This window comes from Aphelocoma coerulescens, chromosome 1A, assembly GCF_041296385.1.
Source record: "Aphelocoma coerulescens isolate FSJ_1873_10779 chromosome 1A, UR_Acoe_1.0, whole genome shotgun sequence".
Classification (NCBI taxonomy): Eukaryota; Metazoa; Chordata; class Aves; order Passeriformes; family Corvidae; genus Aphelocoma; species Aphelocoma coerulescens.
The window spans coordinates 17,981,158-18,008,484 of NC_091014.1; the positions used below are offsets into that span (position 1 = coordinate 17,981,158).

At 35.3% G+C, this 27,327-nt stretch overlaps 1 protein-coding gene across 4 annotated transcripts in view; it reads left to right on the forward strand.

Moving 5' to 3' along the window:
- The window catches only part of TAFA5 (TAFA chemokine like family member 5), a 410,454-nt gene that overhangs the window by 201,435 nt on the left and 181,692 nt on the right, over positions 1 to 27,327 (forward strand). For 3 of the 4 annotated variants that reach the window (XR_011148129.1, XM_069003863.1, XM_069003864.1), the window contains exon 3: positions 26,745 to 26,894. Coding sequence is in view for 2 of the 4 variants with exons in the window: in XM_069003863.1 (XP_068859964.1) it covers positions 26,745 to 26,894 (150 nt within the window). In the remaining 2 variants the exon portion in view is untranslated. Of the gene's footprint in view, positions 1 to 21,371; positions 21,436 to 26,744; positions 26,895 to 27,327 lie in introns of those variants that run through there. The other variant, XR_011148130.1, reaches the window with a different exon arrangement.

Genomic DNA, 27,327 nt, shown 5'->3' on the forward strand with positions numbered 1-27,327 from the left:
CGGCATATAACCTGAAAGTTATAACTTTCAGGTGATGCTCACTTGTTATGTACTTCATCACATCTGGTTTCAATGATGAATTTTTTTTTGTTGTTCTTAGAAGCAAATGATTGGAAAGAGTCAATAGCTCAGTCAGTAGAACTAAACTAAGTATTTTATGCCAGTGCAAAATATTAAATTCTGTCTTAGTGGTGCAGAATCACTGAGTATCACCAAAATTTATTTAGTGGGTCAAATGGGAGGGACATGCCCTTAAACTTAGAGAATTGGCTTGGTTACCATGTGTGGCACGCGCATATCTTACTGCAGTATGCAAGCACATGATGCAGAAATAATTGAAAGAATTAGTGCAGAAATCCTGCAGTCCCTTTTCAACTCTCCTTTTGTGGTTAGATATGTATTTCAGTTGACTATCATTGGATTTTCTTCAGTACTTCCACCTAAATGCTGCAATGTAAGTTAAGAATATTTAACTGCCTGAAAGATTAATTGAAGGAGTCTTTATTAAGTGCATGAGAATATTTAAATGGCAGGTGATGGTATTGTATTAGCAATCACTTGGGAAATTCCAGATTGAATTAGTCTGTTCAGAAGTGTGTGATTTAGTAGATGCCTTATGTCTGCAGTCCGTGAACATCCAGTGGGAGTGACCTGAGCAGGACACTGTGTAGGTTGATCTTAGTGATGCTTCAGTAGGCATTGTAAAACTATTTTGAGTCTCAGTTTCACTGTAAGGGTTTTAATAGCAGGGCTTAATTTCTCCACCATTTAAGTTTAGCGCATTATTTCAAATACAGTTTTATGTTTCAGAGATGCAACATTATTGTGCCATGTTGAAGGGAAAGTGGTGCAAAGTGAATTGGATCGATCTGCCAGTCTTAGCACACATGCCTGTGCTTTCCAAGCTATTAGAAAAATTAATAAACTCACTCCTTGAATTAATGGATGGGCTTGCAGGACACCATCAGACATAAATTTTGAAGCTGAATTATATTTACATTGCTATTTGTACTGTAAAATTAGTAAAGGTTATTAATTCTATCTGGTCTTGATATTATCAGTTTTATACCATAATTACATGCACAGACACACACAACCTCTTGAGAGGAGTGCTGAAACGCAGCTACTTAGAAGTACATGAAGGGCTGAAGCAAATGTTCACGAGTTACCCCGTCTGTCAGTTTTATATTTTTCTGTCTTTACCTGTTGGTCCTACTGCTCATCTTGACTGCATGATGGGATCACTACATTTTCTGTGATTCTGCAGTACCACTCAGAGTGTAAGGAGTTTCTGTCCCAGCATTTTAAAGACAGAATCTGACAGTGACAAAATCAGACTTGTGGTTTTGCCTCGAGATCTCTGCTGCAAAGATTTTCAGGCTGCCCAAGGTTTTTTAAATACCATATTTTCTTATCATATAAGAAGATGGTAGTGATGGTGCAGTTCTTCTCTCGTCAGTGATGACATCATGCTGGACAAGATATGAAATGTTGTGAACAGTGCCATCATGAGCATGTCTGATAGATATTATTATGAGTGAGGAGGTGTGTATGGAAACAATGGAATGGAACAGCAGCTGTAGGACTTACCTATTCTGTATGTGTTTCCACAACCTATTTTCTTTTTTCCTTTTTTTTTTTTTTGTTTGTTTTATAGGGGTTTTTTTAGAATATAGTGATTTTTTTCCCCAGCTGTGAAATGCGGACTCCTCCAAACCTCTGTGTGTATTTTCCTTCACTTCTTTGCTTTTCTGTTCAGTTAGAAGAGGTTCCCAGCCTCCTACTCACTGCTATAATAGTTTTTAGTAGTTATTTATTTTTAATAACACATTTCATGGGCTTTTAGAAAATGATGCTCCTCAGATTGTAGACAATACAGGAAAATTAAATTTAAACATAACTTTGAGTTCATGAACATGAACATTGAGTTCACATTTTAGAAATCTCTTCCTGTTTGAATCATAGTCCTTTATATTGCTTCACTTACAGTGTAGTAAGTATATTTACTGATCTTTAAAGGATCTGCTTTCTGCAGAGTGGCTAGCAGTGTCCCAAATTTGGAATATCCAGTCTTTTCATCACTTGACCTGTCCTTATAAGTGGTGTACTGAAAAACTGAAGAAAGATCTGAATTTGCAATTCTGGTTTCTTTTTTTGACATTTACACCAGGGTAACTGAAAGTAGATCATACCCTGCAGAAATTAAAGATGAAAGTTACTAGATTTTTCAGTTCACTTCCCACCACATATTTTCTCCTTTTAAATATCCCTAGGGAAGGTGCCTCCGCTGCCTGTGTCATGAAATTATAGCATAAACTTTATTAGTGATCTTAAACAATGAATCTTTATAGCATTATACTATTTTTGTAGCATCATACTGTATTTAAAACATAATATTATTGTTAATTCTTTTCTGTGTTACTGTAGATCTTCATACTTCCAACCTTGGGCTTAGTTGCTCTTATCTTATCCCATTGCAATGACCACTGTATCCAATTCTATAGTTGACATATGACAAAGGAGCACAGATACAGTAAAGACATGTTATTTTTCAAATCTTGTTTTAAGGTAAGATGGGCATATTTTTTATAGATTGTCTTTTCATAGGTTTTTATCCCATGGCAAGTAGCAGTATGGCTCAAAGTCTGTGCAGCTACCATCAATGTGCATAGTTTGCCAGTCTTTAATGCGACTAATTCCTAGCCAAAAAATGTCCTGCATTTTCAATGAATCATAATTGAAAAATTATTATGGTGACAGGAAATTTAAACAAAAATGTCATTTCATATTGCTGTCGAAAAGCCAGTTCCAGTGACAGTTTTAGAATTATCAGTGAGAAGACATCAATCTGTGGTGACAAGAATTGAACAGAAGTGTAATCATGAAAGTGTTTTGGGTTATTTGTTTAACAGCAGTGGTTGTTAGGATGATCTATAGATATAAAATGTTGAAAAAATGTGTTTATTAGTAATAAATATTTGTTTGATGAAAATGAGACTTGGTGATACATGCTATAAGAAGTTTCCAGTGGAAGCGTTGTGGAAAACACAGTAAAAAAGGTTTTTTTTTAGTGAGCATAGAAGGCTTTCTTTTCCCTCAGAAATACCCAGAACCTACATTTGAAGCCCTAGACACCAGTGTTTTGTACCCGTTAGCTGAAATGAATGTGCATACCACATCCCCAGTTCTTTTCCACTACCTCATTAAGATTGTACAGAGTGTAAAGTACTAGTAATACAGACTTAATCTACCACTTCTCCCACTGTTCCTGAAACTGTACTCACAGTGATTGCTTATCCTGCCTTAGAGAGTGGTGTGATTCAATCAAATCCCACCATTTAGGTTGGATTTAAATTTCGGACAGTACAGAGACCGAGAATTTCTACTGAGAAAACATGCAAACAACTGTGTTGAAATTCAGTAATTAGGGAAGTTCTGCTTCAGTTCCTAGATCTTACAAGTAGCCTTTATGTAAGTAGAGTCTCCAAGAACACACTAATAGGGGAAAATGCTCCCCAAATCTCTGTTCAAATGGGTAGGCGTCCTGCTCCCCACAGGTTCCCGGTACAGATGGGGTAGTGAAGAACTCTGCAAGATTTCCCTGTGGGTGGCACACAGTGTATATAAGGATAATTTCCAATTATTTTTTTTTAAGTTAATAGTGATTAATTCTGCCTTCCTTGGGTGGGTATTTCACTTCAGTGATCTCAGAGATTGGAGCCTGCAGTTGACCTTGAAGTTCATTATATACGTCACTGTCTTGAAGCTCATGCTAATGAGATGTGTCAGGCTTTCTGGCCCTGTGTAGAAAGGAGTTCAGCTACAAATAATGTAGTCCAAATGCATATTTTGCAACTTGCCCTACAGAAAGAAAAATAACATGAACTTCTTTTTGCTTGTGTGGCTCACTACAAACTGCAGTCCGATTTCAATCACCGAATAACTTAATCAGGAGTTTTTAAACACAGTTAAGTAGCTGTAAACTCTGTAAGCTACTACAAACAGGAGCACAAAGGAAAGGTGAAGAAGGTGGAGCCACATCTTGAAGTCAGTGGTTTTGACAGGACTACCAAAAGGAAATGAAATGAGCTAGACCAGCTTCAGGGGTCCTGCAAGACATACTTGTGAAGCTGCAATCAGACAAACTGATACTAGTTTTATGTAGTATACATTGTACATACCTTAACCTATTGTTAGATTAGTGGTGGGTCAGTGCTTTGAGCCTTCAAACAACTTTAGCCTCTGTTGTCTTTCCTTAAGGTTATTCCCTTCAAGCCAAGAGAGGGGGAAAGATCTGGATCCCTGCGGTTGATTCTTTATAATCCAATATGGTGTATATACATATTTACAGCCTCCTCCTCTTCATTTTTCTGTGAGATGTTATCCTCGGAAAACACCCTTTAATTTTAAGGCACTGGATTTTATTTAAGCCGAGGCTTCCTATCTTTGCCCCAGTATACGTGCTAGTTCTTCTTACACTTTTCCCAGGCAAGCTGTCTCTTTTTATATTGCCAGGATGAGGCCTTTCAGGAAGAATCCTTGTTTGTCCATATGACAACAAAGTGAGCTAGAAATCAGCTGTTTCAACAGATTGTCTTACTGGATGGCTAAGCATGTGGGAAGCAGTTTGTCTGCTGAACTGGAGCCACCTTAGATTAACATAGCTGTCTTATTTTCTTCAGATGCCTCCATCCCTAGCATATGCAGCCTGCACATCTAGTTGCCACCTAGAGTTTCATTCTGGAATCCACCGACCTTGCAACAGATACCCCTACCAGGTGTGGCGCTGCTTTTGTAGGAGACCTTTTTAAGTCCTTATTCAACTTTGGTTCCTAAGATTTTTTCAAATATATTGTGTTTTGTGGGGACTACTGCTAGGAGTAAGAGTATCATGGGAGAAAGAAGGACCACTTGTCTCTAGCAGTCCTTCCTCTGACTGCAGATTTACAACTTTTCCTCCTTCTGCTTGGATGTTTCAAACCTAAGACTGAGGTAGAGTTCTGATTCATAGCCAGTACTATGGAGAGGTGGAGATATGTACTTTTCAAGCAACATGGACTCTACTCTGTGAATACACATTTAGAAAAAATATATTGAAGCAGGAATTACAGAGTGACTTACCTTTATTTTACTTTGCTGCAGGATTATGAATGACAAATAAAGGGAATATATATAGATTCCTCCCAAGTTAGAAAAGGTCCTCTGGGATGTTTTATTTTGTCTCATCTCGTGTGTACTAGCAGAATGGAGTGATGTTAACTGAAAGAGGTCAGCATATGCTCCAGCTAATCATGGGTGTCAGTAGAGCACTTACAATGCTGTTATAAAGTACTTTAATATCTCTAAGATGCGTTATCTCTGTTTCTCTATAGGCCATGTAAGCTGAGTCAGTTCAGAATATATGTTTAAACAATTCCTGTTGCTTCCTATAACTAAGCAGAGTCAGGATACACATTAATTATGCTTTGGTTCGCAACTTAATGTTGTGTCCAAAGTAATTTACTTCTTTCAAAATAGATTATTTAAAGGCAAGTGACAAGGGCAAGATTGTTATCTTCCACATAAATCCCTTTAATTGCTCCCATAACATATAAAGCATGTATTGAATTTTGTATTAAAGAGCAAACAGAATACATTTGAATCTTTACTTAAAGTAACTTATGATATCAGGGGTATACATATAACATTCATATTTACGAGCATTATCTATTTTGTGAACCATTATGTGTAGATACAATAATCAAATCTTTAGTCAGACAAAGAAAAGTTTGTGTTTCACCATAGCAGTTTCTCTTGTTCAATTAACAAACAATCCCAGAATTTTATAAATTATAGTGTATATTAGGTCTTAATTGAGTTATGAAAGCGTAGTATCTTTCTACTACCTGAGGAGGCTGGGGGAGGAGTCTGAAATTCATTACATTTTTGGACTGAAGGCTACTTTTCTTGTTGTTGGGTTGGGGTTTTTTCTCCTTTATTTTTAGCTTGAGTAAGATGGACAGATTCAAATGGTAGTTCTCAGAACACTTACTAGCCCAAAGGCATGTTTCCTACTGAAATAAACTCATGTTCAGCAATAGCCTTAAATTTCAAAAATCTTAAATAAAGCTCTTAAAATGCAGGCATTTATGTATAAATCAATGTCTCTTTATTTATTTATTGTTCACAACACCTTTTCCCGAGCATTGCCTCAGTTACTTGCTATACAAACCTATATAGGTAATTGTATAGATGTGCAGGTTGACTTACTTCTCAAACCTGTGTTTAATTAGTGCATAAATTCATGGTCAAAATGTTTCATTTCACTGTTTTGTTTGCCTAGGCTATGCATTATAATAGTTAAACTCCAAAGTCATCTTTAAAATATAATTAAATGATACATGTTTAAGAAAATATAATTCCATTATTTGAAAATCTTCAAGATAAATGAATTACATGGACAAAAAACCTGCAAGTTGAATCTGAGCATAATCATCCTAGGGAATGGACTGATGTGATAAAAAAACAAGAAAAGAAAATTTGTTCAAGACAAATTAGTGAGTAGGAGCTCAAAATAAGTGCACTAGAGGCCTTCAGAACCCAGATGCTAGATTTACCAGAGAAAAGCGAATAACAAGTAGGAAAAAAATTGCCAAAAGTGATAGTTACATTCTATCCAAAGATTGTAATTATGCCTTTTAAAAACAGAATTATAAACCGAAATAACCTTTCAATGCTGTTGGAAAGAAAGATTAATTTTCAGTTCAGCAGAATTTCTTAAGTACTGTTTTTGTTCATCAAAAGTGATTGACATGTAAATGCAACAAGTATTAAAGAAGATCAAGAAAATATAAACCATATTTTTACAAAGATAAAATTAATACTGAAGCACACATGTATATTTTCAGATGAATAAAACCTTTCCCTCAAAGGACTGGATTTTATGTTGTAATTTATTTTATTTTAGTGAAATGACACTAACAGCAGATGGAATCTGTCACAATTTCCTGTAGTAATCTTCAAAATCTGCTGCAAATCTTTAAGTAACATGGAGAAAGATGAAATTTTCAAAATATTCTTGTCTAGTGTATTGCCCAGTAGAGAAGACTAGGATTATTAGTTAAATGATTTTATTGTTGAAAATCTTCTTATTTTCTGCATTCGGGGAATACATTAAGGATATTCACTTAGTGCTTTTGTGCAAACTGTAGGTCTCTCCTCATGATAATAGTAACTGAATTTGTCATAACATAATCAATAAATGATCAAGATTTCTTCTGATCTCGTTTTAAAGCTTCACTCCATAAAAACCTTTAAAGGATAGTAGTGATGGGATTAGCCCCATTTAGTACAGATTTGAAATATAAACTTTTGTGTAAGAATGGTTAATGTATATACGTTACTAAATTACTGTTGGGAAATAGAAAAAAAACCCACAAAATAAAAGGTGACTGATGCAAAGTTTTATATGCCTTATGTCTCATAAAACAGTAAAGTATTTACAAGATTGGTACTCTGTATGTGACTTTTGAATAAATTTGGAGAGCAGTACTCAGTGAGATCCATATAGCACTCTGGTTTTATGGCAAGCATGTAGCTGGATTTGCAGCTGCAATGCCCTTCAAGCATTTTGCAAAATTTTATTTCATTTTAATGCTTGTTGGTTCTGAAAAGTATTTGGGGTAGTTTTTGTTGATGAAAGTACTGTTCATTGATGATATTAACAGTTTTAAAGGCTGTCACTCCATGGCACTTTTTTTTTTCTAAAAGGTAGTTTCGTTTGCTGTGATGCAGTGATCCTGGGCAGCATTTAGGAAGTGCAAAATTCATATGGGCTATTTCACTGTGATTAGAAATTGGTGGTATAAGGCATCATAACATGTATTTTGCATATTTTTTCTACATATATAAATGTTGCCACATCATCAGTCCTTTGCCTAAGTAATTTCTTCAACATCAGCTAATTTCTGAAACTGAACAACAGATTTAATAACTCAGCAATATAATGTTCTGTATTATGATTTCATGGCAAAGAGGTTGCCTGATTTTGTGTCAAATTCTACAAAACCTGACCTATATTTTAAATAAACTTGTTGTGGTAGGCCACATAAGCCAAATTTCATCTGCCGGCTGCCAGTGGTCCACAATCTGCAGCAGGTATGTGCGACCACACTACAGTAAAATTTACCGTTTCACTCTCTGCAGCTGAACTGGGTGTTTGCAGAAAATTTTGCAGGGTACAGTGAGAAAGTAGTCCAAAAATCCTGGAAATTTCTGGTTTAAGTTCTTCAGTAAAGCTGTTTCAGTGTCACAGATGAAAGGTAGATATGTTGCTTGCTTTGCATTTCACCATCAGTAGAAGACACAATTTGAGGAGTCAGTTTTCATACTTCTTTGTCTGCACTTATACAGCGTTGTGAATAATTAGGGTAACAGTATGTGGTTTGAACTACTGTGCCAAGTTGTCATGTATCTTGTTTCATTGACACGTAGGGATTGCAAAGTTTTCTGAAAAGCAGAGTATCAGTGGTGTGCACTGATGTTAGGAAGGACAGCTGATGGTCCTTAATTAAATTTGTGTAGCAAAGTCTCATTAGGGGATGCTTATGTTTCCATGTAATATAGTCATTGCCTTATGCGTACCTGGTTTCTCCAAGGAGTGTCGCAAATGCACTTACTGTTCCTTAATGTTATATTTTGCATTTGGATCTGTGATTTAGATGGCAAATGTGAAAAAGCACATGTTGCCAGAGAACGTTCAAGAGACAAGCTGTGAAGTCTAAAGAACACAGGTTATTCTAGCTAAGGTTGGCAGCGGCTTCTGCTTAAAAGTTTTTCCCCTAGCATGTGGTTTTCAAACTTATACCTGCAGAATATAGGTTAGCATTTGACTGATACAGATTGTTATTTTCCAGTTTATTACACTGAGATGGAAGTTTTATTTTCACTCTTCGTCTTCTGGTCAGGCACTGGAGCAGTGCAGTCCTAACAGCTGCAGAACAAGATCACATTCAAATTCCACCTTTTTGGTGATTTTTCAAACTCTGATTATGGGAACATGTAAATTAGTACCATAGAAGGATGTGTTAAAAATGACACTAAATGTTTATTTGTGTTGGCGGTATGAATCTCTCATCACTGAACTTGGACTAGTTTATATGAGCAGACAATAGTATCATACAGGGTCTTACAGTTCTTACTTCATCAGTGGAAAAATCCTGCTGTGTTCCCAAGCAATACTATGGAACATTCTGGTCTCTGAATTCTTACTTACCAGATCTCATTATATGTCATCTGATTTGATTGTCCTCTGATAAGCATGTGACATTGTTGTGCTGTGTGTTACACAAATTCCTTACTTAGCTTTGTGTAGCTAAGATTTAGCAACACAAGTTTATTCACAAACACCTCTCGTGTCATTGATATTGACACGTCTGTGCAATACCAGTTGAAATCCAAACCGATGTCATTTGTGGCCCTTGACATCCCAAAAGAGAACATGGCAAATAAGACCACATGCCTGAAGTGTATCTAAATGGGGAAAAAATGTTCTATAGTACACTTCCTACTTTTCCTTGATGAGTTACTTTATTTTAAAGGCAGAATAAGTGTCTAAATTTCAGTGGAGCAGTGGTGTATGTTTTAGAAAAAACACACCATCTTCCTAAAACATTAAAAAAAATCAACAGAAGAGCAGTTAAAGAAAAACAACTTCCCAGCTAAAATCAAAAGAAACATTTCAGACACCAACAATCATCAGCTGTCTCTAAAGTCTGGTAAGTTTACCCACAGTGATACTGACTTACTCTTCTGTTGTCTTCATTCATAATTTCTGAAGTCAACATAAAAAAAATGACCTTAAATACTGCAGATGAAAGGAATAATGCCTCATTGGGCCAATTTCTATTAGCTTTGTTTAAGCAGCTTTAGTGAGACTGAGAGTAGCAAGTGCAAAATGCTGACTAAAATTTGTTTCATGCCCCCTCATAAGGTACAAGGCAAAATATAGACATTATTACATTTTCATTCAAGCTACACCTCCAAGGACATTTTCTCAAATCCTCATTAAACTCATTCAGAGTGATTTCCTTTTTAACCAAGGTCAGGATGGTTGTCTTGCAAATCTTTGGACACTGTGAATGGGAATTCATAAATCCTGACATTGGGAAGCAAGGTTGCTCTTGCCCTACATTTAATGAGGAAAAGAACTAAGATGAAGAAAAAAAAAAAAAAAAAAAAAAAAAGAGCAGGCTCGTTGTCTGATGGTGCTAAAAGGAAGACCTAACTTTTCTGGAATCAAAAAAAGTAAGACTTTTTTTTTTTAAGCAGGTCACAATGCACTGATGATGTCTCCTGTGATATTCATCATTTATATTTCCAGTAAGCTGCTATGTTGCCTGCAATCACTTGTCAGCTTTCCTTTTCTATGGTCTGTTTAGTCTATTAGCCCACCAGTTAAAATATATCCTGAATAACTTCTACATTAAAAATAAGAACAGTTGATAAAAGGGTTACTTTAGGAGATATATGTCTCACAAACAGAATGGGTTTCTTTTCATAGATGTTGTAAATAAATCAGATTGTGCACCCTGTTGGACAATTATGGTTTGCTTTTTCTGCTTTTGTTTGCTTTTTATGTGTTTGTTTGCTTCTGTTTCCTTTTGGTAATACATTAAGCTTCTTAGCAGGAAACATGTTGTTTTTAATTAAGAAGAAATTATTTTAACTAAGCAGCCAGTATGAACATTTTGAAGTGGATTTTGGAACTTATGGTGTTTTTGTAACAGTGGCATCCTCTTTTTAAATAAATAATAAAAAAAATCAAAATGTGAGCTGGTATAGTCAAATCATTCAATATTGCTGACCGATTGCTACTAGTGAGTGGCTGTTTCCAGGAAAGATAGAACAGTTACAGCAGGCAAGTGTTGAATAAATATATTGGTATCAGTCTTTGACTGACAATTCAATGTATTTGCACTTCAGCATAGAGAAAGTCATCCTAACTCCCTTTTCCATAATGACATACAGGTAGTAAAATTAGTGTGTCTCACTGTGTGTTGTGTTCCTTTGTCATTGCTGCTTAGAAGATTTTAATCCCTCACAGTCAATGGGACATTTTTTTCATATTCAAAGGTTTGTTTTTTTCTGATTGAAGTAAATAACTAATGAAACTTGATCCTTAAAAGTGCATGGTATGGTAAGAGTGCTTAGGAGTGGAAGGTGCTGGATTGTTTGCTGCTACTTAAGTACAACGCAGAATTTGCCTTGTTTTCTGGGGATGGATTTTAGGTCCCATTCTTTAGGTGGCATTGTAGTTAACTAAATAATTTTTTATTTAAAATATTTATTTTAGCTATCCCAAGGATATTTCTGCATCTCCCTGGGAATGTGCAGAGTTCATCTTTTTTATCTCCTTCACTCAGTGATCTGTTTGCTGTCTCCAGGTTTCAATGCAGTGTATCAATTGCTCTTAGTTGAGAGAGATGGTGTTGAATGTTGCATGAAAACGGTGTAGGTGTTTTTTTGGTTTTTTTCTCTCTCTCTTTCTTCATTTCCTTTATGTTTTCTGCTCAGTAACTCTTTAGCAGAGAAACTTAGTGTAAGAGAAATGGCAGCTTCATATCAGTAACAGGCACTCTAGAGCCAATCCTCTGCAGAGCTCTATCCCACTTACCTCTGGACATTAAGGAATGGCGACATGCCTTCAGTCAGAAAAACTGCAAATACTTTCCCATCTTGTAGTGGAGACTATTAAGTAGGTTCTTTACAGTGTCTTGTTTGTCATAACAGTATCTTTATGATTAAATTTCAGCTGTTGTAGTGATCAAACTACATCAATTTCAGTAAAAAATGAGTGAAAAGCTGTGATAGTTTTGTGTGGCAGACTTGTGAATTCAAGGAGTCTGGCATACTGAGCAGAAGAAGTCAGCCAGACTTCTGAAAGGAGACTAGGCAGATTTTCCCAAAACTATTAGGTATTTTAGTATGAGGAGGAGTAATATAAAATAGAATTGTCTTTTTGACACCAGTTGCTTACCAGTTGCAGAGGTTGCTTGTGCTTACTGGCTTTACATATAATTCCATTAACTTCACTCTAAGGTGTTGAAGTACCAATTAGGCCCTAAGGTATTCAGAACTCTTAGAACTCAGTCGCTGCAAAGCCAAGTCAGATTCAAGGAACAGGTGATATGGAAGTGCATATGAGCTCTTTTTGTCAAAATAAGTGATGTTCAACAAAAAAATAAAAATAAAAGAAAACACAAAAAACCCAACCCAAACAAGCAGAAAAGAAACCAAACAAAAGCTCCATTACTGAGTAATGAACTGTATGCTTTAACATCAGAAATTTTTTAGCACCAGTAATGTTAAAATTCTATATAATGCCATTATAAGTCAGTTATACTTTATTATAAACATATACATTTGATTTATATGTCCTATACATGAAGGTAATAGAATTAGTATTAACTGGGAATTTAGCTGCTTTTTTTTTTTTTTTTTAATTTAAGATGTCTGCAGAGGCAAAGTGAACATGACTTAGTTTCCCTGAAACAAAATAATGGTGTTTTAATAGTAACAATTGTAAGCCTGGCGATTACCCATACCCAAACATTTATTGGGCTTTTTTTTTCTTTTTTTTTTTGGGAGGGGTGGGGGAGGGGATGGATGGGGGAGAAGGGAGGTGGAACCAAAACCATAAAGAAAGAAAAAACAAACCTGATGATCTTAAATACATAACAAACATACACACAGCAATCATGGGATTCCAAGGGAGGGTGGGCAAGGAAGAAATGTCAGAGTGTTTATCATACAGCTGTGCCAAAAGTAAAGGCTGAATGAATGAGATGGAGATTAAAGCCAGTAGTTCTGAGCCTGTATTCAATCACTGCAGTCACTCTGTTTGCCTCCTGCATGCTGATGAAGTGTCATGAATGGCCCCATGTACTTTCATTCCAATATATTTCAGGCAGTAGTGATTATTGCTTGTACTCAGCTAAAGCTTGAAATAACTGCAAACTCTTGCTTAGCAACAGAAGGCCTCATCTTCTCTCTCGGGACCACTAACTCAAAAATGTGCTACTTCTTTTAAAAGTTAAAGTTAGAAGGGGTAGATGCTTTATATTCATTTCTTCACATGGTAATTTAAAGGAGAAACCACAAACTAAAGCCAGGAAATGCCTTTGTTTCATAAATAATTATTGACTAGTTTATGAAGTTCAAATCCAATTTCCTTTATAACACATTAAACTGTCCTGTAGTTGGATAATTTTTATACAGGTATTGCTTTTATATGTGCTGAGAGAATAGAATCAATTTATTTCCTTTTAAAAAACAGTGTATTTTGATAAAATTCTTTGGAAGTCATTCATGCATCATTAAATCATTTAATATTTGTGATTATTTTTAATGTTTAGACTAAAGTTTGTATTTTTCAGTGATCTCTCTTAAAAGGAAAATGACTGCACATTTGTTAAATAAATGACAAAATGCAGAACATTGTTTGAGTTGTAGATTTCCAGCAAATGCACTGAAGAATTCATTAAAAGATATGGCAGCATTATTCTAGTGTGAATTATATGCTGCTCTGTAGGTTTCTATTTTTGGTTACCACAAGATGGCAAAGCAATGAGCACACAAATGCAAGGACGAGTGCGTTTCATAATAATGCATTCTACATTCACACTTTATGCACATCAAGAGAGAATCCAAGCACAGCAGGGGTGACAATCACTGCAACAGTCTTTTGAAATCAAAGTACTTCCTCAAGAATGTCTTTCCAGGGCTAATTACACTCTTCTATTGTGGTTCTTGTATTGGGCAATACAAAATGTTTACACTGTCTCTAGATACAGCCCCATGACTGGAAAAATGGAAGGTAAAAAGTAATCAGATTATTAAATTGATGTGTTCTCTTTTATATTTTCCTGGTTCTAATTTGTGTTTAGGGCTTAAATATCAAAATCCACTTCCTTTGTCACCAAGGGACTTTGGCAAAGATTCTAATTTTTCACCAACTCCAAGAAAGTCTACTTGAGAGTTTTTGCAATGTGGGAAGGATTGGTTGCCTAGACAGCTTGAGGGTTTTCTCTTTTTTACTGTTTCTTTTTTTTTCTTTTCTTTCCCAGTTACATACTGATCATGCAGTAACTATTACAAGTGGATTTTCTAATAAGAGGAAGGCAAAAAACTTGAGACATGGCTTATCCCAGGACAGGATAGGGTGTGACATGCATCTGTGGTTGTGTGTATAGCCATGCACTTATGTGTGTAGGAACATATATCCAATCTCAGTAACCACTGTGGAACTCTCTCTGTGTAGGATACAAGATATCAGTTATGTAATCTTTAAAAGGAAGGAGAGAGAGTGTCTAGGCTTTATAACCTTTGCCTGACAATGCATAAGTTTATGTGAAGGGTTAAGCAAGCAATCCAGTCTTGACTTTTATTCTTGTCTTTACTGCTAGGCTTGGTGAAAAGGATAATTAGTAGGAAGGACTATCAGATGAAAGTGGAAAAGGGAACCATTTTTTATGGCATTCTGTAAAAGCTGATAGCTCACATCTTGGACAGGTGGTCCCTTTACTGGGTTAAGAAGTGTCTGGATGGCCAGTCCCAGAGAGTGGTGGTGAATGGTGTTGCATTCAGTTGGCATCTTGTCACTAGTGGTGTCTGCCAGGGATCAGTGTTGGGCCCAGCCCTGTTCAATATCTTTATTGATGATCTGGGTGATGGGATTGAGTGTAAATTCATGGATGACACCAAGCTGTGTGGAAGTATCTATTTGCTGGGGGGTGGGAAGGTTCTACAGAAGGATCTGGACTGACTAAATCTGGATCTGTACATTTCTAAATTTCTTCAGTATGGAATATCCCCCTACAATTTCTAGGTATTCACAATTTATAGTCTGCATTATACATACAGATACTACATATATACAATATTTATATCATTAATACATGTAGTTCTATATTCTCTTAAGGAGTTTAGCATTGTCAGAAACAGTTATTTGTACACCTTACTCTTATTAAGTCTTTGGATCTGTTACTGTGTTTGCTTCTCTAACAGTGACCAGCTTCATTTGATTGAAGATACCAGAAATCAGGTATTAAATGTAATGACTTTGGAATAAGCTTCTCTCATATCAGCAGAGAAGTTTTGTTGATATTAGTATCTGAAATTGGGAAACAGTAGAAAATAGAAACTGTCTACTTGAAATTGCTAGAATAGATGTGGTGTGTCTAATGTGTTTTAAAGACTAAAATGTCAACAGCCATAAGGAAGAAGCTATGCATACAAGAGTATAGACACCGTGTGTACTCATTTATACCTGCAGCGTACACTAGTGTCTTCTGGAACATTATTTTCATCATTTAATCATAGAATGATTTAGGTTGGAATGATGCCTGGAGGTTATCTACTCGGAGAAAAACAGAGAGACTGTAGAGTTGTCATACAGTGCATAGCCAAGAGCAACACTGAAGAAGCGTGCCTCTGGTTTCACATGTAGCTCCACCTCCTGATCTCAGGGCACCTTTGTTCCGAGCTGCTGCCATGGCTTGGGGTACATACAAAGTCATACAAAGTGAATGGTTCTTAAAACAGAGCTTTCAGTTGGCTTAAGGATTCATTTGATGTATGTCCTTGGTTAGAATGACAGTTATTTAAGATGCAATACAAATTTGTTAAAGGACTGGTGCTGGGAGTGTGGAGACTTTTATACCATTGATTTTTTTTGTCCATGTAGTTAGTGGTAAGACTTCCATTGATTTTATTGGGAACGGGATTAGTCATTGTGAAAAGATTCATGTTGTACAGAAAATGTACTACTGTTTTCACTTAAGAGTAGGGAAGGATTGTAGTTCTTTAATTCATTAGGTTTCAGCAGATTAGAAGAACTGAATTTTGATTAATACCACATTCTTATGGCTTCAGCTCTGGGCTACTGTGAGTTTGATGGTGTAGTTTCACTGCAAACAGTGTTCTATCCTCCTGTTAACAAGAGCAAAATGGTTAGCTAGTACAGAAGACATATGACAATGTCAGAAATTGAATCCTAGTCTTTTGTTTGCCATACCTGTTTAGAACCAAGACTATGTAATCATTTTTTAATACATTCCTTAATATGGGATTGTGATGTTCTCTTTATTACAAAACTGCTGTGTCCCTCTGCTGTTATCCACCCCAGCATCAGACTGAAATATCCACGTGTGTGCATCAACATACACACAAATAATGTGATGCGTAGTTACAGCTGTGATTAATCATTCAGTTCACCACGCTTACTTGCCCCCTAGGTAATACATGCTTGTGTTGGCCTATTTTCTGTAGAGATACCCTGCCCAGTCTTTGGTCTGAATGATTGGATTTGTCTTAGTGTCATAATCACTCTCCCTTTAGCTGTTGCTGTATAAATTCTGATTACCTATACTTAATTAAAATAACTTTATTTTGTTTGAACCTAATACATTTTGGATTTGAGGCATTTAGACAAAGGTTATATGGCCTTTCAGAAACCCTTTTTTAATGAAATATTTGTTGCTAGCTTTTCTGTTCTGGTTCCTATCAGCTTACCCTCAGTTTTCATTCAGGTTTCTATATTGCCATTGGGAAAATTAAAATAAGAAGGGCAGGCCATAAGTGGTCAACATGGCCATGTATATCTCATATATGTACATTAGTTGCTTGACATCATTCAAGTTTTATTACATCTGGTGAGTGCAAACATTCATTCAATAAATCTTGCTTTGCTGCTGTTTTACTCATCCCTGTGGGATCATTCTCCTTTCGGTGAGTTTTATACTTTCTCCTGCTTTCATACCATCACCACAGAAACACAATATCAGTATCACTGATCTAAACAACTGAAATATATTCACCATTAGGAAGGCAGAAAGTGTTAATGCTTCTCCATAATGTTAACAATTTTCCTTCAGCTTTTCCTCTGTTTGAGGAGCAGCATCTAGTTATGCTCTGTGCTCTTTACCTTGACAGCTTTATTCTTGTCCTCTGCACCAGAAAATTCTGGTCAGTGCTACTTCAGTGTAACCCATGGAGCTGATCAAATTTCACATCCTAGCTTTTCTTATTAGAGTCTTAGCTGATAAAAGATGGAATATAGTTTATAATGGTTATGATGCACTTAATCCCAAATTTAGGAGGAAAACTTAGTGTCATCCACCAGACACAATCAGAACACTGAAATGTTGTCTACGGTCATCATTGTGGTGTTGAAGTTCTAGCAGGCAGGTGAGAATAAACAATGCAAAATATAGCCAATACCAGACCCAGACGTGACTTTTATTTTTTGCATTTGGCATTCCCTTAGAAATAAGTGGGAGTTCTTCTTACACAGGTAGTTTCTGCTTTGAAATTTTTCTCTGGGTTTGACTAAAAGTTGTATATTGTAAAATAAAGATATTGCATCCATTGACTATGGTATGATAAAGAGCAGACTTAGTGATTCACTCTGTGTTATTAGTAAAATAGTATTGTGTGAGGAACTGTAGCAAATTGCTTGTATCTGATGGCCAATATGAGAAGCAATGCATTCTGCATGCTCTTCAACACATCCTTCTGTGAAGAATGTATGTATATGTATATGTGTATGAGATTATCCAAGTACATATTTTTTTGTGTTTAGAAAACTTAACCACAGTCTATTCTACATCTTAGAAAACATATTTCATGATGGTACACCGTGAGTAGTAGGAAATTTAGTTCATCAAAATGCTGAGCAAAATGGTGTCAGGCCTCATTTTTGTTCCTTTTTATTAAGGACCTTGAACTAAGGAAGTATTATTTATTAGGCATTCATTGGTAAGTTGATGGCATAATTTAACTTTTTATTAGCTAGTAAAACTGATAAGCAGTACATAAAAAGATGGATCTTGTTATAGGTGGAATAATAATAATAATAATAATAAAGGTTCATTTAAAGCTTTTTAAAAGGTCATCAGTGTAAAGTCTTTTTGACATTGCTTTCTATGGTATGAACACATATCATACCACATAATTTTTGCTTCTGTTGATAGATTTGTGTTTATTTTGCAGCCACCGAGTCCAGCAGAAAATGGATTTGTACAATTAAAATATTTTCAGGTTTTCAGTAACAAGATTAATTCTACATCTAATTTGAACTTACATGGTGGCCTTTGAGCAGAAACCCCTCTATATGTTGTATAGTTGAAATAATGGAGTTGTGAGTGTGCAATTTTTGAACAATTAGTTGTGTAAATGGAAGGCATTGTTCCTGGTTAATGGGACACAGGAGGAGATGCTGTGTACGTCTCTAATCTCGAGCCCTTTACTGATTGGTAAAGGTGGGTGGTATGACTGTTGTCCTTGTTCTCTTCTCACTGTTTGGGTAGCCTTGGATACATGAGCAACTTAAAACCTCTTTTTCTGACACCCTCCTCTGAGTTGTGCAGAAGAGAATCTTATCCCATAAATGGTTATCTTCTTGGAGGACTAGAAATAAGGATATAAAAATCATGGATTTTATCCATGAAAACTTTTCATTTCAGCATGCACCTGTTTCATAAGTCATTTTGAGCAAAACAGATAAAAATGGAAAATGCAGCAGTGAAGCTGGCCCAGATAGAAAATCACTCCTCCAAGTCTGCAGAACATCTGAGAATAATAGCCGACATACTCATGCTTCTCTGTCACATTTGCGTAAAACTCTGTTCTCAGACAAACCTTTAAAACGAAAGCCATAACTCAAAATCATCAGTTAAGGAGCCTGTCAAGTTCACGTCTTCTGGTTGGTGCTGAAGTTTGGTATTATTCTAACAGAAAGGATATATTTCTTTTGCATACTCTATGTGTATTTTTAAACTCTTACCTTGGTGCTGTACCTGCAGTAGTGTGGCTTGTGTGCTGAATGTAGCCATGTGTTCAGCATAGCACCTGAATGAGGTGCACCCTGTGTTAAACATGGAGGAACTGCTCCTGTGGAATCAGTGATGAAACTGAGAGCAAAGCAAGAAGAAAGAACAGATACAGAAGGTACTAGCTGTTCTGTTCCAGTCCTGATGATGTGCTTGATTTGAGCACTCATGCTAGCATCCAGATTAGTTGAGCATATGCACCATAAACTTCCTTTATGATCACTGCAGGCACACTACAAGAGATGCAAATTCTGCCTGTTGAAGCTTTGGGCTTGAGGATCCTTTGTCTGCTCAAGATTCTCAGCGTGAGACTCTGATTTGGATTCATCCATAATACTTCTAATTAATGTCATATAGTTTTCAGTGGGAATATTTCTTCTCAGGTATAGTAAGACAATCAAAATTCTTGAAATTTGTTTCCTTCTTGGATATGGATACTGTTTTGCTTCAGAGCTTCCTTTTTTTTTTTCAGTGTTTACTTTTGCTGTGTTACTAAGTTTATATTTCCCTGTGGTTATGTGTGAGCTGTTGTACCTATATGTTTGCAGCAAGTACAGCATAACAAAGTCTTGAGAGACTTTATTTTAAATGGAGAATGTTTATGGACTTTTTCTGTAAACAAAAAAGATGTCAAAATAATTGCCCTAGCTACTAGAACATTTTCTCTGCTATCTAGTGACTTCAGGGTAAGCCTGCCATCTAGATTACCAAAAAAAACCCAACTGCATTACAGTGCCATTACTAGAAAGAAAATGTTTTAGGGTTTTTTTGTCATAGTCTTTTGTGAAGAGGGAAGATTAGTGTTACAGGCAGTAGAGAAAATAAACAGCCTTATTTTAAAGAAATTATTTAGATACTCTAACAGGACAGTAGGCTATTTAGTGTGATCATATTTTTCCTACAAAAATGAAAGAAAATTTTCATAATTTGAATTTCTTATTCATAAATAGGTATGAGTTAGCATATGGCATGTTAACAAGGCTGGATAGTGTTAGGTAGTTGCTGTCTTAAGCTGCCTACTTTGGCCTCCAGGCTTTGAAACCTGCTACAGGCACGGAGTAATGACACAGTTCTTGTTGCATAGCGTATAACTTAGCTGCTGCTGGATGGTAATTAGACTTTGGGGTTATTATTTCTGCAGTTTAAGGACTGAGACATATCAACAGGATTCAACAAAACAAAATTTCAGTATGTTAATTCTTTCCTGCATGACCCGTACTGGACCAAATTTTATCCAAAATCTGCTGTTGAACCCCAAATCTTGCAGTCCATATCTTGATACAAGCAGGATGGTCAGTTGTATAATGACTTTTTAAAGGCTGTGTTTCATTTGTAAATAGTTTTCAAGTCCTTTTAGAATAACAAACAGCTAATCCTAGGATAGTGGTTGGACAGTACAAAGGAAAGCCTGAGAAGTTAAAAACTGTTTACCTGAGCTGCTACATTATATCTACTTCTGATATATGACTTTATCTGCATGTTCTTTCAAAATGATTTCATGCTCCCTGCAGTGACATATTTTGCTAACACAACAGACTTGTTCCTTCCCGACATACAGCTTCTGGCTCCAACAAATGTCAGTAGCTTTTTAGACAAACCTGTGCTTTTTATTCCTGTCTTTCTCAAGAGGAATATCAGCATCCCTTCAATAACGTTTTTTCCCCTATGGCTGTTCTGTTTGTTTTATAAGCAGACTAGGTTTATTTTACATGTAGAGGCTGGTAAAGACATAGAAATAATTTTTTTCTTACTTTTTCTTCTTCTTTTTTTTTTTTTTTTAAATTTTCTTTTTCCTTCTTTTTTTCTGGTTTTTTTTTTGTTTTTTTTTTTTCTTTTTTTTTAAATCTCTTTTAATATTTTTAGGAAAGTAATAGAATAAGAGCCACTTCCTGACTTATGCAAATAAGCAAAGCTTTGTTCAATCCTGAATTCCTACACTTATTTCCTTTCTGTAACCAATTGAGGCCTCCAGAAGCAATTAACTAACCCTTCATGAAGACAAGTGAACAGGAGGCCCTCGGAGCTGCAGGTCCTCCTTGGAGGAGCTATGTGGAGCTGAGTTCACACTGACTTACACAGAGGCAGAAATTACTTTAAAAAAAAGGACTCAAACACCTTGTCATTTCTACACACTCAGTATGAATTACTTTTTAAAGTAATAAAGGAGGAAAAATTAGTTAGAACTAGGTTTCTATGTACAAATGACTTACTTCCACATTTATTCATACATCCTTTATTTTTGAGCTTTTTCTGGTCTGGAATTCCCCTTTGTGTACCAATTCTTATTGAGAATTGCATTTGTAATATGAAATCTTGCAGTTTGTTTTTACTAAATTCGGTTTTAAATTTATTTTTCTTTCTCTTGTGTTTATAATAGTCAGATATAGGGGAAATTATTCTTAATTATACAACAAAACATTAAGCAATTACATGCAATAGCAGTATCAGGTGCAATAAGTTAGGGCATTACTCTTATCTTGTAGAAAATGAAAGCTCCAAATGGGTCCTGAATGTATCTTGAATCTCCACAGACTTCATTTTCTTTCCTGTGCAACTACTTAGAAGAGTAGGATCTATCTTAATTAAAATTTACTGCTTACTTCAGAATGGAAGAGCTGAAAACTATTTTCCTTCCTATCCTTCTAATGTCTGTGCTGTTTATGTGCTTGAGATGGCTAAGTGGTAGTCTGAAAATTGCAGTAAGATTAGTAATTACTAGGGGGACATAATGTACTGTTTCATTGCAGTGGAACTCTGAAAAATATTTAAAGTATTTAAAGGAGAAGGCATTAATCATATTTTTCTCATTATTGATAATTTTTACCTAATTAAGTTTTACAGTGAGTTTTCCTTCATAAAATGGGCACTCAAGCCACACCTTTTAAGGCCAATATTCTTCTCTAATACTACTAAAATTCAAAATCACTTCTTTTAAGATTGAGAAGCTACAAAGGTCATGTTGTAATGTTGACTCTCATCAAATATGGCTCTGAACCTGTAATGAAGTAAATGTAAGGAAACTTCTGAGAAAATTGTACTGCTTTTACTATACTGGGCACCTGTGGGTTACACCAACAGATAAGGATTATCCAAATTAGTTAGCTTTTGTTTCAGTGACATTGGTCCTGTCTTGTACTCACAGCATAATCATACCCTCAGGAAAAACTGTTGAAGACTATTTTAAAGATGTTACCTATCTTTACTGGCATGAAGACTTGTTTTGTGTAGTTTTGTTGCTTAAATAGCCACAACATTTGTTTCAATAAAAAGATATAAAGTCTAAATGATATATGAAATATCTTGGAAACAAATGCTTTTAATGTCATTGACTTTGAGAAGAGGAAAGGGAAATAGTGTACTTCCTTGAACATATTCTATTGAAAAATTGAAATGTCCTTGTATCATATAAGTTAACAATTGAAACAATGTTCTTATTTGATAGTTATTCTCAAATTGTGCTGATTAATTTGAAAAACTTTTCTCCATACTGGCTGAGCCAATTCTGCTCTGTTACTTTATTTTAAATACTTTTTTTTTTCCAGAATCTTTGTGGGAATTGTTCTCTCTTATTTGTGCTAGTTGGATTTCCACAAATTTTACTATTTTAGCTTAAATGTGAGTGTGGTTCTTTGAGACAAACCAGTTCCTTGATGTAATCTCCCTCATTATGAACTAAATTTGAAAAAGAAAAGGTAATTGGACTGTCTGGAATTGTATCATGCTCAGTGTAACGCATCTTTCAGAACGTTGTCTTTGAGGAAGGATTTGTGACAAAAAAAATTGAAATTACACTTAAACATATGCTTTTTATATTTTAAATTGAATTATGTTTAAATATTTGTTACTCAGGTAATATCAAACTGCAGATAATGAGTGACAATAAGTACTTCAGTTTCCCCTTATTTCAGTAGGAATTGTTGATCCTCAGCTCTGCTCAGGAGTTGGCATGGCTCTGTTGTCAGAAAGACTTCAATATTGTAATAGAAAACTACTGAATGTATTCCTATGATCTGATTTTGAAACAACTCCTGCATTGTGTTCACTGACAAAAGCATATCTGAATCTAGCCAAGAATTTTAATACCATCTAACTTAATGCATTTTGAACTAAAAGAGCTTGTGTTGCTAGGCATCAAATTGGTGATGCATGGAAAAATTGTTCACTGGATATATAATATAAGACTGCATGTACACATCACGAGTAGGTTTTCTGGATGAGCATGAAATCTAAACCCCTGGAAAAATCTGTATATTTAGATCAAGCCTTACTTTCATTGTACCCCCAGATTCCATTAGTTGATAATTTGATTTTATTTCTTTAAATGAATTCTAGGTAAAGTCTTCTGCTTTACTTTAAGCATAAATTTAAAAACAGAGTCTGTAACTTGGTTGCTGTAGTTAATGTGGATTATATAGATTTTTATTTCCTATTGGAGAACAGAAATATTTTTAGCCACAGAAAATTAAATATTATCCCAAGTACCCTCCATGTAATACAAATATATTTACTAGTTAAGGCTTTTGCCTACTGCAGAAAGTATAGATTTTTCAAAATCTTTGTTCTTTTAACAATGACATATAGTTGACAGAGGAGTCTTAGTAATAAGCATGAAAAATGCCATTTGCTTTTAAACTTTTCAATAACAAATTCTTTCATTTCAAGAATGCAAGTACTAAAGATCTATTAAAAATATGCTCGTTTTACCTTGAGATACTTCCCGCATATTTGGTAAATATATGTACCTATACTTACTGAGTCCAACACACTTCATGAAAGTCTCACAAAGAGCAGTTTGAGGACTGATCATAATTGGACTTCATTTAGAAAAAAAGCAAAAGAAGTGCTGTATACAGTAGCTAATCCAAGATACAAGCCAAAAGCCCAATCCTGTTTTATTTAAAATTTTAGCAGCTGGGCAATTTTTTGATTTTTATTTACTTTGACTTGAATTTTTAATTCAGAATACTGTGTTTTTTCCCTTTTCCTGAAATAATTCCATATAGAAGCATTTGTGTTTGTGGTGGGAGAGAGAGGGGAGAGGTCAACTGGCATTTTAAGAATGCAGTGCAACATTATAGCAGAGAATTAAAGAACCTGAAACTTTTCTCTGCTTAGGAATCAGATGGTGGCAACACAAAATCAAATAAATTGCCACTGAGGTCTTAATTACTGGATTAAAATTATAAAATAAATATTAAAAAATATTTACATATATATAATGTACCCACAACAAAGAAATATCTACCATTTAACTTGGAAAATTGTATTATCGTACTTCTGAAATAATCTTCATGCTTGGTTCATAAAATAATGAAACCCAAAATTTTCTTAGAAAAAAACTTTTAGATAAGGCTAGAACGACTCTGTTCTTTAATGATGCTTGTCTTTTTTTTCCACCAAGATTATTTTGTTCAGGTTGAAGGGTGGTGAATTGCTTTGTGTGCTGCAAGAACATAAAGAAAATATAATGAAAGTATGGAGCCTTTATGACTGTTCATGGACTGTACCTCTTAATCTCTCAACTGGAAAAGCTCCAGTGACACTCCACCTATTGCTGCCTTGAGATTTCTTCTCTGGGTTTAGGAGTGAAGTGGAGCATGTTCAGAGGCTTACTGATGAACAGCCTTTTTTCATTAATATCTTTGAAAGAGGTCACTGTGTTAACTTCCCTGAAAATGAAAGGTATCCTAATTTTTGCAATTCAGTACTTCCAAGAAGCATATTCATTTAGTGGCATTATTCCATGTAGTACCTTATGTTTCTAGATTAAATTGTTAAAAAGCCAGAGGAGCACACATGTCATCTAAGTGAGGTACTCCTGCAGAGTTACCCTCTCCCTAATGAAAGACAGAGAAGACGTGTTTTACACCAGGATGACTATCTCTCTGGAGATGGCCTTCCATAACCTTAACTAATACTTTTCATGCTTTTCAGCCATCTAACGCCAAGTAACAGAGGATGTACTCTGTGCTGCAGTACTCAATATGCTTACAATCTTTGCAGCCTGTGACACAACCAGGAGAAAATATTTACGTCATATATATAAGAGCTCCTGTAGCTCTACAGTAACTTGCAATTTTCTTCAGCTATAGAAAAAAGAAAGGCAACAGACAAAATGTCCGTGTATAGCAATAACTCTTGTGTAGTTTTCAAAATTCATAAAGAAAATACAGTCACTATGCCTGCAAGAAATTATCATTTCTGAACAAAATAATTATGAAAAAAAACCAAATAGCCCAGCTGGATCAAAATGAACCAATGCAGAACTAAAATTGTACAGGTCCAAAAGCAGAAAATACCATTAGGTATTCTTATTGATACTCACTGCTTGCAGTCCCGGGAAAGCTCTTTGCCTTTGCAAATTACCTTGATAGAAGGCTTCATTGTTTTTTTTTTTTCTCTGAGTATAGTCATTATTTGCTTTCACTGTGCTGTAAATCTGGTTCCTTTTCTCTGAAATAGAATTTTATATAATTATTCACCTAGATTATAAGATTTATCATATCTTTTAATGAAAGAAATAATAGTATAGATACTCATGGATAGTGGAGAGTGTAGTAACCCATACATTTACATGTGTCATACTTATGCTTTCAGTTTTTGTGGCCTAAGGCATCAGGATCTAAATACACCTCTGATTATCTTTTTTTTCACATGATCTACCAAGACAGCTATATTCCTTAGGAGCAATACATCTCTTACAACCCAGAATGAAATATATTAGCACCAGGGCAAAAAAATAGTGGGGTTTTTTTATATTTTTCAGTTCAACATGTTTGAGTGTAGCTGGATCTCCCTTGTCGTTTTCTAGAAAATTATGTGCCACTATCATTCTTGCTAAACCTCTGCATTCTAATCCAGTATTTTTGAGCGAACAACGAAAAAAAGCAGCATATAATGAAGTCCTCTAATCAATATGTTTATTTTAAGATGTTTGTATTAACAGACTGGGTGGAAAAGAGTAGAAACACAGGACTGACCATAGCTCATAAATCTATCACTGCGGTGATAGTGTTCACAGTTGTGAACGTAATACATATGTTTATAAGTGCCTACTATTGGTTGTACCAGAGGAAGTGCATTGCTTTAAAAGTTGAACATTAACTTCAGACTAATGCTCTTCCTAAAATAATTTTTTTTAACTTTTTGTTTGCCTCTCATAGCATAGTGAAAATTCAGAATTAGGTGTTGTGAATTTCTTTATTGTTTAGGAAAAGCTACCCATATTGGAAAATTCAACAAAAATAAGTAATTACTGAACTAAGGGTGTGTTGTCATTTAAGCCATTTGACAGTTGCATAGTAAATTTAGTAAAATAAAAAAAATTAAATAAATGCTACATCAAATATGAGTCAGGTAGATAATTAATTAACTTTCAGTTTAGATGAAGCAAGAGCCAAAGGACTGACAGTTTGGCAAACATGGACATGCTTTGTAAGACTTTTTCCTTCAAAACAAACACACAAAGCAGTTAAGACTTCATTGTACACCTGGAAATTTGGGGAAGTTTTTATTTGCCATATACTTTAAAATTTCTTTTCTGAAAGTATGTAAAGAGCATACCATTTGAATTTCATTACCGTAAAGTATTGTTCCTTTACTTAGCCAACATAAGTAAAAGTAACCTTGTGTAACCTCAACTCATTGGCTGTTATGGAACAATAATCATTTTCTGACAGAACCAGTTTGCAGGGTTTTCATATGTCCACCACAAAGAAAAATTGTATGTCATCTCAGCTTTATTATATCCATCAGCTGGCTGCCCATTTGTTGTGGAGTGTCTGCTGTGACTTGGGGCCGTGACTCTGTTCGGCTGTAATAGATTGCCTGTAGTGCATTCAGTGACTCTGGTACCTGTTGCTGGTTTTTTTCCAGGTCAACTGGCTGCAGGTACATGTGAGATTGTTACTTTGGACAGAGATAGCAGTCAGCCCCGAAGGACTATAGCCCGACAAACAGCTCGCTGTGCATGTAAAAAAGGACAGATTGCCGGTACAACAAGAGCAAGGCCAGCGTGTGTTGATGGTAAGAAACAAAAATCTATTCAATCAGTTTCTGCCAATTCAAGAGTGCTGTCTCATAAAAAAAACAAAGCAAAAGCAGTCTACAGAAGAAATTTTCATGTTGTCCCAACTACCAATGGCAATAGCATTGAAATTCACCCAAAGGGTAATACTGACTAATAGTATAGCTATTTCAATTACATTTTTTTAATTGGAAATTTTACTTTTGTTTTAGCTTGATATGCAGTTGAATCTTAAGGGCATGGTACTGTTATTTATTCTGCATCTGATGATAAAATCAGCAGTGAAATGGCATTCTTTTTTCCCTAGTTTTTATTCCTTAAAACATTAAAAAAATGCAGCAAACAAGCCTCAAAGGTCTTATGCCACTGGGAGGCTAATGTGACTGCTCCTGTGTTATATTTAATGGTGTTGAAGAAAACACTGATGCTATA